Here is a 14,820-nt window from a genome sequence, read left to right on the forward strand (position 1 = left end):
ACAGGATAATCAGGTCAGGCACAGTCCCTGCCCCACCTGAGGCTCAGAGTCTAAGGGAGAGGGAGAACGGGTATTGACTCCCCATTTTACAGATGAGGAAATTGAGGCCTAGAGAAGTTAAGTGACTCACCCAAATTCACGCAACAGGCAAGGGGCAGAGTCAGGATTAGGACCCAGGTTCACTGACTCTCCGGCCCATGGTGTTTCCACTAGGAGACCCTGCTTCCTAAGCTTGTGTTTATGAATCGTATTTACTGAGTGCTTACTATGTGCAAAGCACTGTACTAGGCATTTGGGAGAGGTCAATTTAAGGGAGTTGGTAGACACACTCCCTATATTGTGACCCTGAAGGCTTCCCGTCTCCTAGAGCCCTGCCCAAGCCAAGCACTAGGAGTGTGGAGCCCACATCTGCCCACTCCTCATCATCAATCGTATTTATTGAGCGCTTACTATGTGCAGAGCACTGTACTAAGCGCTTGGGAAGTACAAATTACTCACTTACCTCACTTGGAAGCAACCAATTTTCCAGGTAAAGGGGAAGGGGAAACATGCACAAAGCACTGTGGGGGCACGGCTACCCCTTAAGGCTGCTTCCATGCCCATGAGCTACTTGCCAGCTGCACAGGAGCAGCCTGCCCCCGCATTTCTGGGTCTGGGCTGAGATGACTCCCAGCTCAAGCCCTGCGTGCCTTTCCATCAGTCAGGCCCAGGAAGAATTAATAACAACAATAATGATGATGGCATTTGTTAAGCGCTTACTATGTGCAAAGCACTGTTCTAAGCGCTGGGGGGGATACAAGGTGATCAAGTTGTCCCACGTGGGGCTCACAGTCACTCACAATCAATCCCCATTTCACAGATGACGTAACTGAGGCTCAGAGAAGTGACTTGCCCAAGGTCACACAGCAGACATGTGGCAGAGTCGGGATTCTAACCCATGACCTCTGACTTCAAAGCCCGTGCTCTTTCCACTGAGCCACGCTGCTTGTCGAGTTCCCCGACAAAGACCAGTTCCCCCTCGTACCTTGGCTTCCTCCTGGGGCTGCTCAGACTTGTCCTGAGGGTAGAGGAGGAGGGGCACGTTGGCCATGAATGGAGCCACCATCTCGGGCAGGTTCGCTTCGGAAATCTGGTTCGAGTCCAGCTGCTTCTGCTGCTCCTGGGTGGCCAGCTGCTTCTGGAGGGACTGACACAGGCTGAGAGCAGAGCACACCTCTCCAGGTCGACTCTGCGGGGGGGAAGAAAGTACTGAATTAAGGTGGCTACCCTGGTTCCTCTTCAAGGAAGCATCTCTTCACAGAAGGGGGCATGTAAAAATCACTACTGGTCACGAGCCACTAGGACCACTGGTTAAGGACCGTCACCCCAGGCTTTGTAAGTGGTTTCCTGTACTCACCACTACGGAATGACCGGCAGTCAACAAGTGTGGATTGCCCCTTGCCATAGTCCTTAAACCCACACCCCGGCCTCGGAAGCCAGTCTGATTTCAATCCAAATCCTGGCCTGAGCCACCCCTGAAGCAGTGTCGCCCAGTGGCTAGAGCACTGGCCTAGGAGTCAGAAGGACCCGGGATCTAATCCCAGCTCTGCCACGTGTCTGCTGTGTGACCTTGGGCAAGTCAGTTCACTTCTCTGTGTCTCAGTTACCTCATCTCTAAAATAGGGATTAAGACTGAGCCCCACGTGGGGCACGGACTGTGTCCAACCTGGTTATCTTGCATTTCCCCCCAACACTTAGTACAGTGCCTGGCACAGAGCACTTAACAAATACCATAATAAAAGGTGGTGGGGAACGCTTCATCCAGTCTGGAAAGACTCCCAAGAGGCTAAAGGTCTCTGGGCATGCCAGGCCACTCCAGGGCAGTTTGCCTGAGGAATCCAGTGCAAGTTTGACACCCTGACCCAGCACGTAATAATAATAACTATGGTATTTCTTGAGCACTTACTATGTGCCAGGCACTGTAGTAAGTGCCGGGTGGACACAAGCAAATAGGGTTGAACACAGTCCCTGTCCCACGTGGGGCTCACAGTCTCAAACTCCATTTTACAGGTGAGGTAATTGAGGCCCAGAGAAGTAAAATGACTTGCCCAAGGTCACACAACAGACAAGTGGCAGAGCAGGGATTAGAACCCGTGACCTTCTAACTCCCAGGCCCCAGCTCTATCCACTACGCCATGGTAGCGCGGTCCAATCGACCGAGTACAGGTGAACTGGGCTCCAGGCCATGACTCTACCAGCTACGTGCTGCCTGACTTCAATAAGTCCCTTAAATACTTTATGCTTCAGTTTCTTCATCTGAAAAATGGGAATAACCATTTCAACCCCAGAAGGACACTGCAAAGGCCAAGAAAGATCACCTTGGAAAAAAAGCAAAAAGAAAAACAAAAATCAAAGCCCTCTACAAATTCAGAGTATTATATCATTATGAATATTCAAGGAGGGCCCAAATCTGCCCTGGTCTCTCTGGAACCTCCACACCTGACTATCCATCCTGCCCTCAAACATCTGCTCCTCCACATCTCTGTCACTCACCCTTCCTCCCATCCGTAGTTTTGCTTTTACTCAGCAACTGGCTCTCCACTAATATTTAGGGTTAAGTGTCAGGAGAACAACTTTCGAGCCATGTAAGTAATCTGTGGTGCCAGCCACTGAGGCAAAAGGAAGCACAGTCTTTAGCAAGAACCTTCATTTGAGAAGGCAGGAGGTAGTGAAGGCTTGTCCTAATCCACATTTTCTTTAGTTCCAATCATTTTATCCCCAGGAGCTTTACTCGTAACTTTCCCATACGAATCTTAGTTCTGAAACCAAATATGTCAAAGAAGAAGTGCTTTCTGCTGTGCTAGAAGTTGTGTGAGATCACGCTAGAACTAGCCTGAACTGCTACTACTAGAATACACAGAAATACAACGGGAAGCAGTGTGGCCTAGTGAAAGGGCACGGGGCTGGGAGTCAGAGGACCTGGGTTCGAATCCCGGCTCTGCCGACTGCTTGCTGTACGACCCTGGACAAGACACTTAACTTGTACCTGGCCCCAGTGCTTAGAACAGTGTCTGATACAACAAATACCATTAAAAAAACTCACGTGTGCCAACTTCAGCATATTTTTGGTCAGAGTCCAGACTCTGGTCTAATCACAGCCTTCCACACAGTTCAAGAGCAGTTTGAGGAGGGTACCCCAAGGGGGTCAGCCATTCACGTTCCTGACCCAAGTCCTCAGTTTCCCCACTAACTCACCACCTCCGCTTTGATCATATCCAGGATGACTGGTAGGTAGGAGTCCACCATTTCCTTGCACTCGGACGATCTGGGGTCTGGAAGCCATGCACAGGTCTTCTCCAGGTAGTCACGGATATCATTCTAGGACAGCAGAGTTCACATAGGATGAGGTTCACCAGGGCAATCGAAGCTGGGCAATATTCCAATTCTAGCTTGTAACAGGCTAGCAAGGGGAGTGTGGAAGGGGGATTGGGGAAGGAGGGGTAGGGAAGCGTAGGGGATACATCTCTGCCAAGCCCTGCGACCTGGAAAGGGAGGATATGGGCCTGGCAAGTCTTGCCTCCCTGAAGATTTAAGTGTCACTCTGGAAGGTAGCAGAATTAGGGGCTTCAGACAAGCCTAAAGTCCTATTTACTGGTCCCCGTTATGTTACTGAAAGAAAGGAGACACAGGCCAGAGCAGCAAAGGAGTTGCATAAATTATGACTTTCCCTAAAATCACTTCATTGTTGGCATGGATGAAAGAAGCGGCTATCCTCAATCACATCCTTTCAGGCAGGAAGGCAGTGTCTCTCTCTCTCTCTCTCTCTCTCTCTCTCATGTATACACACACACACAAACACTAACCTCTGTATGGCCATCTTTTAGGAGGTCTCCAACCACTGTAATAACTTCCTTACACAAGTCACATGGGAGGGATTTCTGAAAGATAAAGACAACAAGATGTTAGTGTAGGGCTAATCTCTCTCAAGTCCCACTTTTTACATTTAGCAGCCTCCATGTCCTTAGGAAGCCATACTTCAACTCAAACCCTGTCCTCCCCCTGACTTTCCCATCACTACAGATGGTACCACCATCCTTCCTGTCTCACAAGCCCTTAACCTTGACGTTATCCTTGACTCTTCTCTGTCATTCAACCCACATATTCAATCCACCACCAAATCCTGTTGGTCCCACCTTCACAACATCACTGAAATCCACCCTTTCCTCTCCATCTGAACTGCTACCACATTAATACAATCATTCACCTTATCCCACCTGGATTACTGCATCAGCTTCCTTGCCAACCACCCAGCCTCCTCTCTTTCCCACTCCAGTCCTTACGTCACTTTACTGCCCAGATCATTTTTCTACAAAAACATTCAGGTCATGTCACCACTCTCCTCAAAAATCTCCAGTGGTGGCCTATCCACCTCTGTATCAAACAAAAACTCCTCACCATTGGCTTTAAAGCACTCCATCACCTTGCCCACTCCTACCTAACCTCGCTTCTCTCCATCTACAACCCAGCTCACACACTTAGCTCTTCTAGTGCTAACCTTCTCACTGTGCCTCCATCTCACCTGTCTCACCGCCGACCTCTAGACCACGTCCGGCCTCTGGCCTGGAACACTCTCCCTCTTCAAATCCGACAGGTGATTACTGCCTGCTGCTTCAAAGCCTTACTGAAGGCACACCTCTTCCAAGAGGCTTTCCCAGACTAAGTCCCACTTTTCCTCATCTCCCACTCCCTTCTGCATCACCCTGATTTGCTGCTTTTGCTCTCCCCCCCCCCACCTCAAAAAGCACTTATGTACTTATCTGTATATGTGTACACTTCTGTACATTCTGCAATTTTATTTGTATTGATGTCCACCTCCCCATCTCTGGACTGTAAGCTCATTGTGGGCAGGGAATGTCACTGTTTATTGTTGTATTGCTCCTTATCAAGTACTTAGGACAGTGCTGTGCACAAAGTGCTCAATAAATGAATGTATAAATGAAATGCTAAGAAAGGGTTTATATTGGTTTATTCACTTGTACACTCAGTTATTTATTTTGATAACTCAGCTTGTAAATATCTTATGTCTGTCTCCCCCAGCAGTGTAGAAGTCCTTATAGGTAGAAGACTTGTCACTTCTTTATTCTGTATTTCCAAAGTGCCTAGTCCAATGCCTTGTACCAAGTAGGTGCTCAGCAAGGCCTACTGGACAGAGCATAGGTCTAGGAGTCAGAAGGACGTGGATTCTAATCCCAGTTCCGCTACTTGTCGGATGCGTAACGTTGGGCAAGTCACTTCCCTGTGCCTCAGTCACCTCATCTGTAAAATGAGGATTAATGCTGTGAGCCCCATGTGGGACATGGACTGTGTCCAACCCGATGAGCTTGTATCTTCGCCAGCACTTAGAACAGTGTCTGGCACATAGTAAGCCCTTAACAAATACCATCATCATCTATATATACTAACACTACCATTTCATTCCCTACCACCCCAAGCCGGCCCTCACCTCGATGGCATGATTACTTTCTCTTCCTCAGTTCCATTTCCTGGGCCTGCCCTGAAGGAAGAGGGCCTTTGTGTACACGAGTGTAGCTTTTGTACTTGTGTTGTACTGGTGGGCTGATGGAGCTACAGGTCCCAGAAGCCCACTACTCCCAACAACCAGGCCTCAATCCCAAGTCTCTGAGACCCCACACAAGCCTGGCTGCTTGGGCATGGCTGTACTGTGCTGGGGAAGAGAGAGGGGGTAAGTGGAGAGACTACCCAACTCCATCCCAGCTCCCTCTCCGACGACTGTTTCCACGTGGACCTGGAGGCTTTTTCTAGAAATGATTGGAAGTCACCATGCTCAGGGACATAGCGAATCTCCCCCACTTCCATCCCCACCTATTCCACCTCACAGTAAGAGCTGCTTGGGAATAGGGGCCAAGAATGGGTTCCCCTTCCACTTGCCCTGGCTGGGGGAGGAAGGCGAAAGAAAGAAAAGCCGACTCAGATCCCAGTTCTTCATTTGACCCAGTCTGAGTGTTGAAAGAGAAAGCAGAATTGAGTAAGAAGAGAATGTGACTTGGGAGAGCTTTGTTTCTGAATCACTCACTACAGAACTCCTCTTCTGTGTAGTCATTTAATGAACCATTAAGTTGGCAAGCTACCTCCATAAATGGGGGGGAAAGGTTGACTGCCAAGGTTAGGAAGTCAATTCTATCTACTGCACTATGTGAGGCTCACAGAGCTGGCTTGTGGCACAATAGCCTGCGATGCCTTAACTCCAACATGTAGTGGCCGTGCAGGCTGCGTCTCAGTAGATGTGCTCGGTCACTAAGCAGTAAAAACTTGGACCAGCTGCAGAGCCGCCCGCTCACCCCTCTTCTCCTGCTACAACGCCGTGCGTGCTCTTCACTTCTTCCGAGTGCACCTAGTTGTTCCTCGCTTGCCATTTTCCAATGATAATTGTGGAATTTGACAAGCACTTACTATGTGTCAAGTACACAGGTGCTTGGGTTCATGGGTTCTAATCCCAGCTCTGCCACTTGCCTGCTGGCTGACCTCCGGCAAGTCATTTCACTTCTCTCAGTTATCTCATCTGTAAAATGGGGATTAAGACTGTGAACCCTATGTGGAACAGGGACTATGTCCAACCTGATTTGCTTGGATCCACCCCAGCACTTAGTACAGTGCCTGGTACATAGCAGGCACTTACATACATTATTATTATTAATAATAATAATGATAAGCACTGAGGTAGATGCAAGATAATCGGGTCCCACATGGGGGTCACAATCTGATTAGGCGGGAGAACAGGTTTTGAGTCCCCATTTTACAGATAACAGAGGCAACAGAAGTCAAGTGACTTGCCCAAAGTCAAAAAGCAGATGAGTGGCAGGGCCAGGATTAGAACTCAAGTTTTCTGACTCCTGGGGAAAAAAAAAATGTAAATGAGATCAGCTGGGTCCTTAAATCCAGGTGATGCTACTGGATTACCGGCAGAAGGAATTCATTCAATCGAATTTATTGAGAACTTACTAAGTGCACAGCATTGTACTAAGCACTTGGGAGAGTACAACGACAATAAATAGACACATTCCCTACATCGAAGCCACTGTTCTCCCCCTGGAGCCACTACCATTTGGTCTCTTTGCTCTGCACCAAGTGCTCAGTAAGTACAGTTGATTGATGGATTGGATTGCTTTGCTACTGCTCCCTCCATTTATAATGATGAGTCCCTGGATGCGGAGTTGCCTGTCCACCCCACTGCTCAGCCTTTCCTCCTACATGGAATTCCCTCCCCTTCTCCAATTCACCAAACCATGATCCTTCCCTTCCTTCAAAAGCCTTCCTTAGTGTCACCTCCTCCAAGAGGTACTACCTGATCATACTTCTTTATCAGCCACCTCCACACTTTGGTATTTACCTGCTAATTGACTCACTTGGGCTTGCCAAATAGAGGACAGGTAAAAGTGAGAATAGATCATTTGTCTTCACTTATTTCCCCATTAGACTTAACTCCTTGAGGACAGGAATCTTATCTTTTACTTCTGTTATAATAATAACTCTGGTTAAGCACTTACTATGTGCCAAGCACTGTTCTAAGCACTGGTGTAGATATAAGGTAGTCAGATTGGACACAGTCCCTGTCCCACACAGGGCTTATGGTCTTAATTCCCATTTTACAGATGAAGTAACAGGCCCAGAGAAGTGAAGAGACGTCCAAGGTCACGTAGCAGACAAGTGGTGGAGCCTGGCAGGATTAGAACCCATGAATTTCTGACTCTCAGGTCTGTGCTCTATCCACAAAGCCATGCTGCATGGCCCATGCTTCTAATCTGGTACTGTTGGTGATGATGATGATACCCATCCACCCCAGAGAATTCCCCACCCTTTTCCAACTGGTCCCACAATAAGTGAATCTTTATGATCAACCAATGGTATTTATTAATCACTTACTATGTGCAGAACACTGTACCAGGCAGTTGGGAGAGTACAATACAACAGTTAGCAGACACATTCCCTGCCCACAATGAGCTCACAGTCTTTACTGGTTTCAGAATGGGTCTGGATCCTTAAATGTCCTTCTCCATCAGACTTGGGCTAAAGAAGAGTCAGGGTGAGTTGAGCTGAGTTGAAATCAATCAATGGAATTTTATTGAGCGCTTATTGTGTACAGAACACTCTACTAGGATACAGTTGATGGATACATTCCCTGCCCAATCGTATTTATTGATCACTTACTGTGTGCAGAGCACTGCACTAAACACTTGTGAGAATTCAGAGTTGGTAGACACATTCCCTGTCAACAACAACCTTACAGTCTAGAGGGGGAGACAGACATTAATATAAAATAAATCACAAATATGTACATAAGGGCAGAGGGGTGGAGGGAGGGGTAAATAAAGGGTGACAGAGAAGGCAGTGGGAGAAGAGAAAATGAGGGCTTAGTTGGGTAAGGCCTCATGGAGGAGATGTGCTTTTAATAAGGCTCTGAAGGGGGGGCGGGGAGGGAGGCAAAAGTGATAGTCTGTCAGAAATGAAGAGGGACGGCATGCCAGGTCAGAAGCAAGATGTGGGCGAATGGTTGGCAGCGAGACAGATGAAATCGAGGTACAATAAGTAGGTTGGGATTAGAGGAGCAAAGTGTGTGGACTGGGTTATAGTAGGAAAGCAGCAAAGTGAGGTAGGAGGGAGCAAGGTGACAGTGCTTTAAAGCCGACAGTAAACAGGTTCTGTCTGATGTGGAGGTGGATGGACAACCACTGGAATTCTTGAGGAGTGGGGAAACAAGAGCTGAACGTTTTTGTACAAAAATGATCTGGGCAGCAGAGTGAAGTATGAGCTGGAGTGGAGAGAAACAAGAGGCAGGGAGTTCAGCTAAGAGACTGATGCAGTAATCGAAGGTAGGAGAGGATAAGTGCTTGGATTAATGTGGTAGCAGTTTGGATAGAAATCCTAACTTATACAATGCCCTGGTCCATTGGGTTTTTGGTAGGTTTTCCCTCAGATGAAGATGACCACCAGATTTGCTTCCCACTGGTCAGTTTACTTGTACAAGATGGCAACAGGACACTCACTTGATGTACATAAGGTGGGAAGCAGTTTAACTCTCTTGGTTACATCAAGAGCTAAGAAGTGCTAAATAGCCTTGTGGAGAAGTAGTCCACAAGGTGCTAGGGTAACCCCAAAGCAACCCAGGCAAAGTTACCGCACACTCACCACGGTTGGCTTGTTCCAGACGGTCTGCTGGCAGTGTTTCACGGCCCCACACTGAGATGCAGTCTTCAAGTTCTGGCACCAAACCCCAGAACCCTTGGCACATTCTTCTTGGCGGAAAAGGGAGGTGGCTAAAACTGAAGCGAAAAACCACACCATCAAAGATCCCGCAATTTCTCCCACCAAGCCAGAGCGCCCAACTCTACATCTAAGGGACAAGCCACGGTCATTCCCCAGCTAAAAGCACCTCCCTTACTATACCAAGCAAGTGCTTTTCCATTTGTTGTGCATTTCCACACTGCGAATGTGTACTACTGAAGATTTCCACTCAAGGCTCTTGTCTCCAGTTACTTTTTTGTAACTGACCTGGGACTTCAACAATCTAGTCTGCCTCACCAAACCAATCCAAATCTCAGATTGTACAGAGCTCAACCACCACAAAAGAGGCAGTATGACATAGTGGATAGACCGCGGGCCTGGGAGTCCGAAGGTCATGGGTTCTAATCCTGGCTCTGCCACTTGTCTGCGTGACTTTGGGCAAGTCACTTCACTTCTCTGGGCCTCAGTTCCCTCATCTGTAAAATGGAGATTATGAGTGTGAGCCCTATGTGGAACAGGGGCTGTGTCCAACCTGATTTGCTTGTATCAACCCCAGCGTTTAGAACCGGGCCTGCCACAGAGTAAACGCTTAGCAAATACCATAATTACTATTTTTATCATTATTATCAAAACCACAAACCAGGCTGAGCCCAGTGTATAATTTCCCCACACCCCCTAAGTGTGAAGGACAGGCTGGACACCTGTTTGATGGAGATATTTCAATTCCAGTTCAAGCCTTCAGGTGACTAGGCAAGTGATAGGGGAAGGAAGCAAGTAAAAAGTTGATGCTTCTTTATTATGTCTTACCTTACTGCTCCAGCTTGGAGCAAGAATATTTAAATGGTGAGTAACTCATCCCACAGAACCTACCTAGGCCAGGTAGAGACACTGCATCCCTTTGTATGTCAGCCTTGTGATGCCAATAAAACTTTTATTAAATGTTTAGACCAAACCCCTTATTCTGCTCAGACTGGGCCCTGCAGTCACCACTGAGGCAGGGCTCTTACTAACCCTTTAAGTCCCCAGAGAGAAGATCCAAAAACACTCTTAGGAAAACGAACTGATGTCACTGCTTCTAAGAAAAGCAGCATGATATGGGGGATAGAGCATGGGCCTGTGAGTCAGAAGGTCATGGGTTCTAATACGGCTCCGCCACTTGTCGGCTGTGTAACCCTGGGCAAGTCACTTCATTTCTCTGGGCCTCAGTTACCTCAGCTGTAAAATGGGGACTGAGACCGTGAGCCCCATATGGGACAGGGACTGTGTCCACCCGATTTGCTTCTATCCACCCCAGTGCTTAGTACAATGTCTGGCACATAAGTATGCACTCAACAAATACCACGACAATTATTATTACATTATATAATATATAATAATATAATTGTTAATAATAATAATGATAATAAAAGGCTCCTACCCTCCAGAAGCAGGAGCATGGGATGAGCCACTGCAAATTCATTACCTAATGTAACTTCCAGAGAAAAGTCAACAAGTTCCTGTCATTTTGTCCCAAAAGAAGGGATAGTTTACATCACAATGCAACATATAAGAATAATAATAATAGTGGTATTTGTTAAGCACTATGTGCCACACTGTACTAAGCACTGGGGTAGATACAAGTAAATAAAGCATGGACACAGTCCATGTCCAACATGGGGCTCACAGTCTTAACCCCCATTTTACAGATGAGGGAACTGAGGCACAGATATCCATGCCATGAGGCCACAAGAGGGGCAGGGATTCATTCATTCAATCGTACTTATTGAGTGCTTACTGTGTGCAGAGCACTGTACTAAGCGCTTGGGAAGTACAAGTTGGCAACATATAGAGACGGTCCCTACCCAACAGTGGGCTCACAGTCTAGAAGGGGGAGACAGACAACAAAACATATTAACAAAATAAAATAGAATACGTACAAATAAAATAGAGTAATAAATACGTACAAACATATATACAGGTACTGTGGGGAGGGGAAGGAGGTAAGGCGGGGGGGATGGGGGAGGGGGAGAGGAAGGAGGAGGTTCAGTCTGGGAAGGCCTCCTGGAGGACGTGAGCTCTCAGTAGGGATGTGCTAAGCTTCTTCCCCCATGTGAAAGCACCTACCATCAGAAGCAGGTAGGTGTGCCAGCATTACAGAAAGGGGAGCAGAAGGGAAGGAGGCCCTTTTGCAACAGGCACATTCTCATTTTTTAAAGTTTCCCTTTCTCTAGCTCCAGCACAGCTCCCCAGACACAGAATTTCTCAGTTCAGTTCCTAATCAGATGAGAGGGAAGGTCCACTAGGTCAGAACATGCCATTCATCATGTAACAGTCCAGATTACCTGTGATTAGATCCCTTCAACCTATGCAGAGAACAGGCACAAATATGCGCAGTTATGTTATAGTCACAAGATATTACAACCTGACCTTCTGGGGGAGGATACAGATCTTACCCAAAGAATGAGGTTACAAGCACGAAAACGTGTGCTATGGGTGCGACCAAATCTGGAATGGATTTCCTGATCCACCTCCTTCAGGACTTCTGGCCCTGCCTTGGTACGGTCTTGGTTTAAACCATCACCGTGCTTCAGAGATGAAAAGTATAGAGTTGGCAATGCCTGATTCCTCCTGACACAGAGCCCTCAATCTGCTTCTCTCCATTAACTTTATCTTCCACCAAAGCCTCTCTCTCACCTCAGGCCCTGCCACCAAATGGCACCCGCATTCCTAGAGACCTGAAAGGGGGTACACCAAGTCTACAAGGAGCAAAGTGGGGGTGATTCATGGGTTCTCCCCGACCCGAAGAAAAACGCTCTAAGTTTTTCAGTCTTCTGCAAGTGGTTCCGGATGACATCTTGAAGTTAAGTTGCAATAACTTTCGTAACACACGTGACTTGTGTCTGTTTCTTAAAGGTCAACAAAGGGTGTCGGGTATCTGAATGCCTCACAGCCCCAACTTTCCCTGACAAAAAATAATTTAAAAGAACAATTAAAAAAAAATCCTTTTGGGAACAGATGATGATGAATCATAGGTGTCCCAATAAGCAGAACATCCACAAAAACTGGGCTCACATGACAATTGCAGAAGTTATTCAGACTCCATTTGGCAGTTCTCTTTCACCAGCTAGATTCTAAGCTCCTTGGGGGTAGGGATCATATCTACTATCGTACTAAACTCTCCCAACTACTTAGTATTGTGCTCTGCAAACAAACAGTTAAGTGCTCAAATACTATTTATTGACCTGCTCTACCTACAGAGGTTCAGACAAGGTACACACCATTTGTTCCCAACCTGCTAAGCAAAGTCAGCATAGGAGCACAATTCCAAACCCAAAAGTATCATTTTGGGTTTTGTTTTTTGTTCTTTAAGAGGTCAATTTTCATGATGTTTTCCATTCTGCATTTAGAGGACTGGAGTCCCATTCTACAAATCTTGTGGTATACATAGATGCCTGTCAACTGTCCCACTCTTTTCCTCTAGCTGCTCTCATTCCTTCAACTACCGAGCAAGAGTACTTAGAATTACGGGAGAATTCAAGCCCAGGTTTGTTTCCACAACATCTCTTGACTGAAAGCTCATTATGGGCAGGAAATGCATCTACCAACTCTGGTATATTATACTTTCACAAGAGCTTAGTACAATGCTCGCTATACAGTAAGGGCTCAATAAACACAATTGGTTGATAGACTAGCATTTCACATACTAGGATGCTCCTTGAGCACTCAACTCTCTCTTTTTTCCCCCATTTTTTCCCCACCTCTACCTGTATCTGTGAAGAGACTCCTGACAGCTAATGCCAGCCCTAGGTGAGGGCTCTGAAGGCAGTAATGTTTTGCCATTTAGGAAGAGCTCTTACCAGAGATTAATTTTAGAGACTTAGGAAAGCTAACCTACCCAAACATAAAGGGTTCTCCTTCAAAGCAAAATGAGCAACCAATACCACAACCGCCCACCTGCCTTGTGAGAGCCACTGAGGTGACAAAAAGGAGAAGTGGAAATATATTTTACCATAGCTTCATTTTCAATATCTGAGGGAACAAAAACTAATTTGGTTACCAATACTGATGGGGTTGAGTGCTCTTTCACTTACAGCATTAGTAACACCTCCTGGACAGCGAGAACTTATTCTTCCTCAGTTAAGCCCTAAAAAACACTTCACTGACCTAAAATCATTAATGGTCTTCACTGAGCGCTTACAGTGTGCAGAAGCACTTGGGAAATATCCTGAATCTCATCTAAGCTGGAAAGCTAAGAAAGGACTGGTCCTAGCTAGTCAATCCTCTGACGAGAGATTGTCTGGGAACCATAGGGCTTGTTATCCAGTCTGGAGGCAGAACTGATCTTGAAGAGTTTCTTCCAGTTCTGGAACACAAGGTTGGATGGAATATTTGTTCATCTCAATTCAGCAAGTTATGGTTCCCATTTCACTAACTGAGAAACACAGATATTAATAATGGATTTACTGGGTCACCATAACACTTTAAATACATAATGGTCTATGGTCCCCATCAAGGGTTGGGAAGAGCAGCGGGGGAGGAAAAAGGTAAATCTGTGTCACAGTGGTGACAGAAGACCCAAAAGAGCTTGGGGAGGAGGCTGGAGGACTTCATGAGATTTTTCCCCTGCTCCCCAAACATGGGTGTCTTTCAGCCCAGCCCAATCATCACCCAGTTGAAACTCCTCCAAACCTTCCTGCTACTCAACAAACAGCATCAAGACCAAGCCCAGCCCACTTTGAGAGAAACTCAAGACACCCAGTTACAAGTTTGGTAGCTCCCACTTGTTAGTAGACCAGATTGGAATCTTTTAGGGCAAGTGATAAGAAACAGGATGATAATTGCATGATATTTCTTGCTCCGAATCTGCCTGAGGATGTCACACTAGAAGTCAAGCACTTTCATAGAAATATCCCCAGTTGTGAGCTTCCTATTGCACTGAGTTCTACCACAACACATTTTCAGTACGCATTTTGGATATGATATGTCAGCAGACTCACGGAATTCTCTTTCGTGTCAATATGGAGCTGGGAGAAACAGTTGTGTGTGTAGCATCAACTCTGCGGTGAGTACTACAATGAGATTTTCCTTAACGCTGGACTCTGCAAGACTGCTACTCCCACGATATAGGTGAACTGGGTTGGGTGTTCCAACTGGCAGCACTAGATCTGAATACATTAAACACTGTAAATCATTCTTATGACTATCAATTAGTTGAAAAACAGGTCAGCTCTGCATGTTATTATTTCCTTTCATGTCACTAAAAAAGACTATCAGCTTGATTTACTTTCATCTGTACTGAGTTACACACCTATGATCACTCCAGAAAACCCTTTTATGAGAAACAGAGCAAGCATAAGTCTGCAGTGGTCAATTATATTTTAAGGGGTTACTGTATGTTCAAGGCAAGGTTCACTGAATTTGATTTTAAACTAATATTAACTCCCATTGAAAACTTCTATTTCCCCTGGAAAGACAATACACTCTAAACATATTTATAGTATATTGTGCCTCTTGGCTATATCTAAGATTTAATGTATATGACAATCAATCATTGGTATTTGA

At 46.3% G+C, this 14,820-nt stretch overlaps 1 protein-coding gene across 3 annotated transcripts in view; it reads right to left on the reverse strand.

Moving 5' to 3' along the window:
• LOC119925781 (prosaposin) overlaps nt 1-14,820 on the reverse strand; it is a 41,582-nt gene that overhangs the window by 12,279 nt on the left and 14,483 nt on the right. For all 3 annotated transcript variants that reach the window (XM_038744225.1, XM_038744223.1, XM_038744222.1), the window contains exons 2-5: nt 9,184-9,317; nt 3,843-3,917; nt 3,235-3,357; nt 1,025-1,228 (exon numbers count right to left, since the gene is read on the reverse strand). In XM_038744225.1, the coding sequence (XP_038600153.1) occupies nt 1,025-1,228; nt 3,235-3,357; nt 3,843-3,917; nt 9,184-9,317 (536 nt within the window). The remainder of the gene's footprint in view (nt 1-1,024; nt 1,229-3,234; nt 3,358-3,842; nt 3,918-9,183; nt 9,318-14,820) is intronic.

The sequence above is a fragment of the Tachyglossus aculeatus genome, chromosome 3 (genome assembly GCF_015852505.1).
Source record: "Tachyglossus aculeatus isolate mTacAcu1 chromosome 3, mTacAcu1.pri, whole genome shotgun sequence".
Classification (NCBI taxonomy): Eukaryota; Metazoa; Chordata; class Mammalia; order Monotremata; family Tachyglossidae; genus Tachyglossus; species Tachyglossus aculeatus.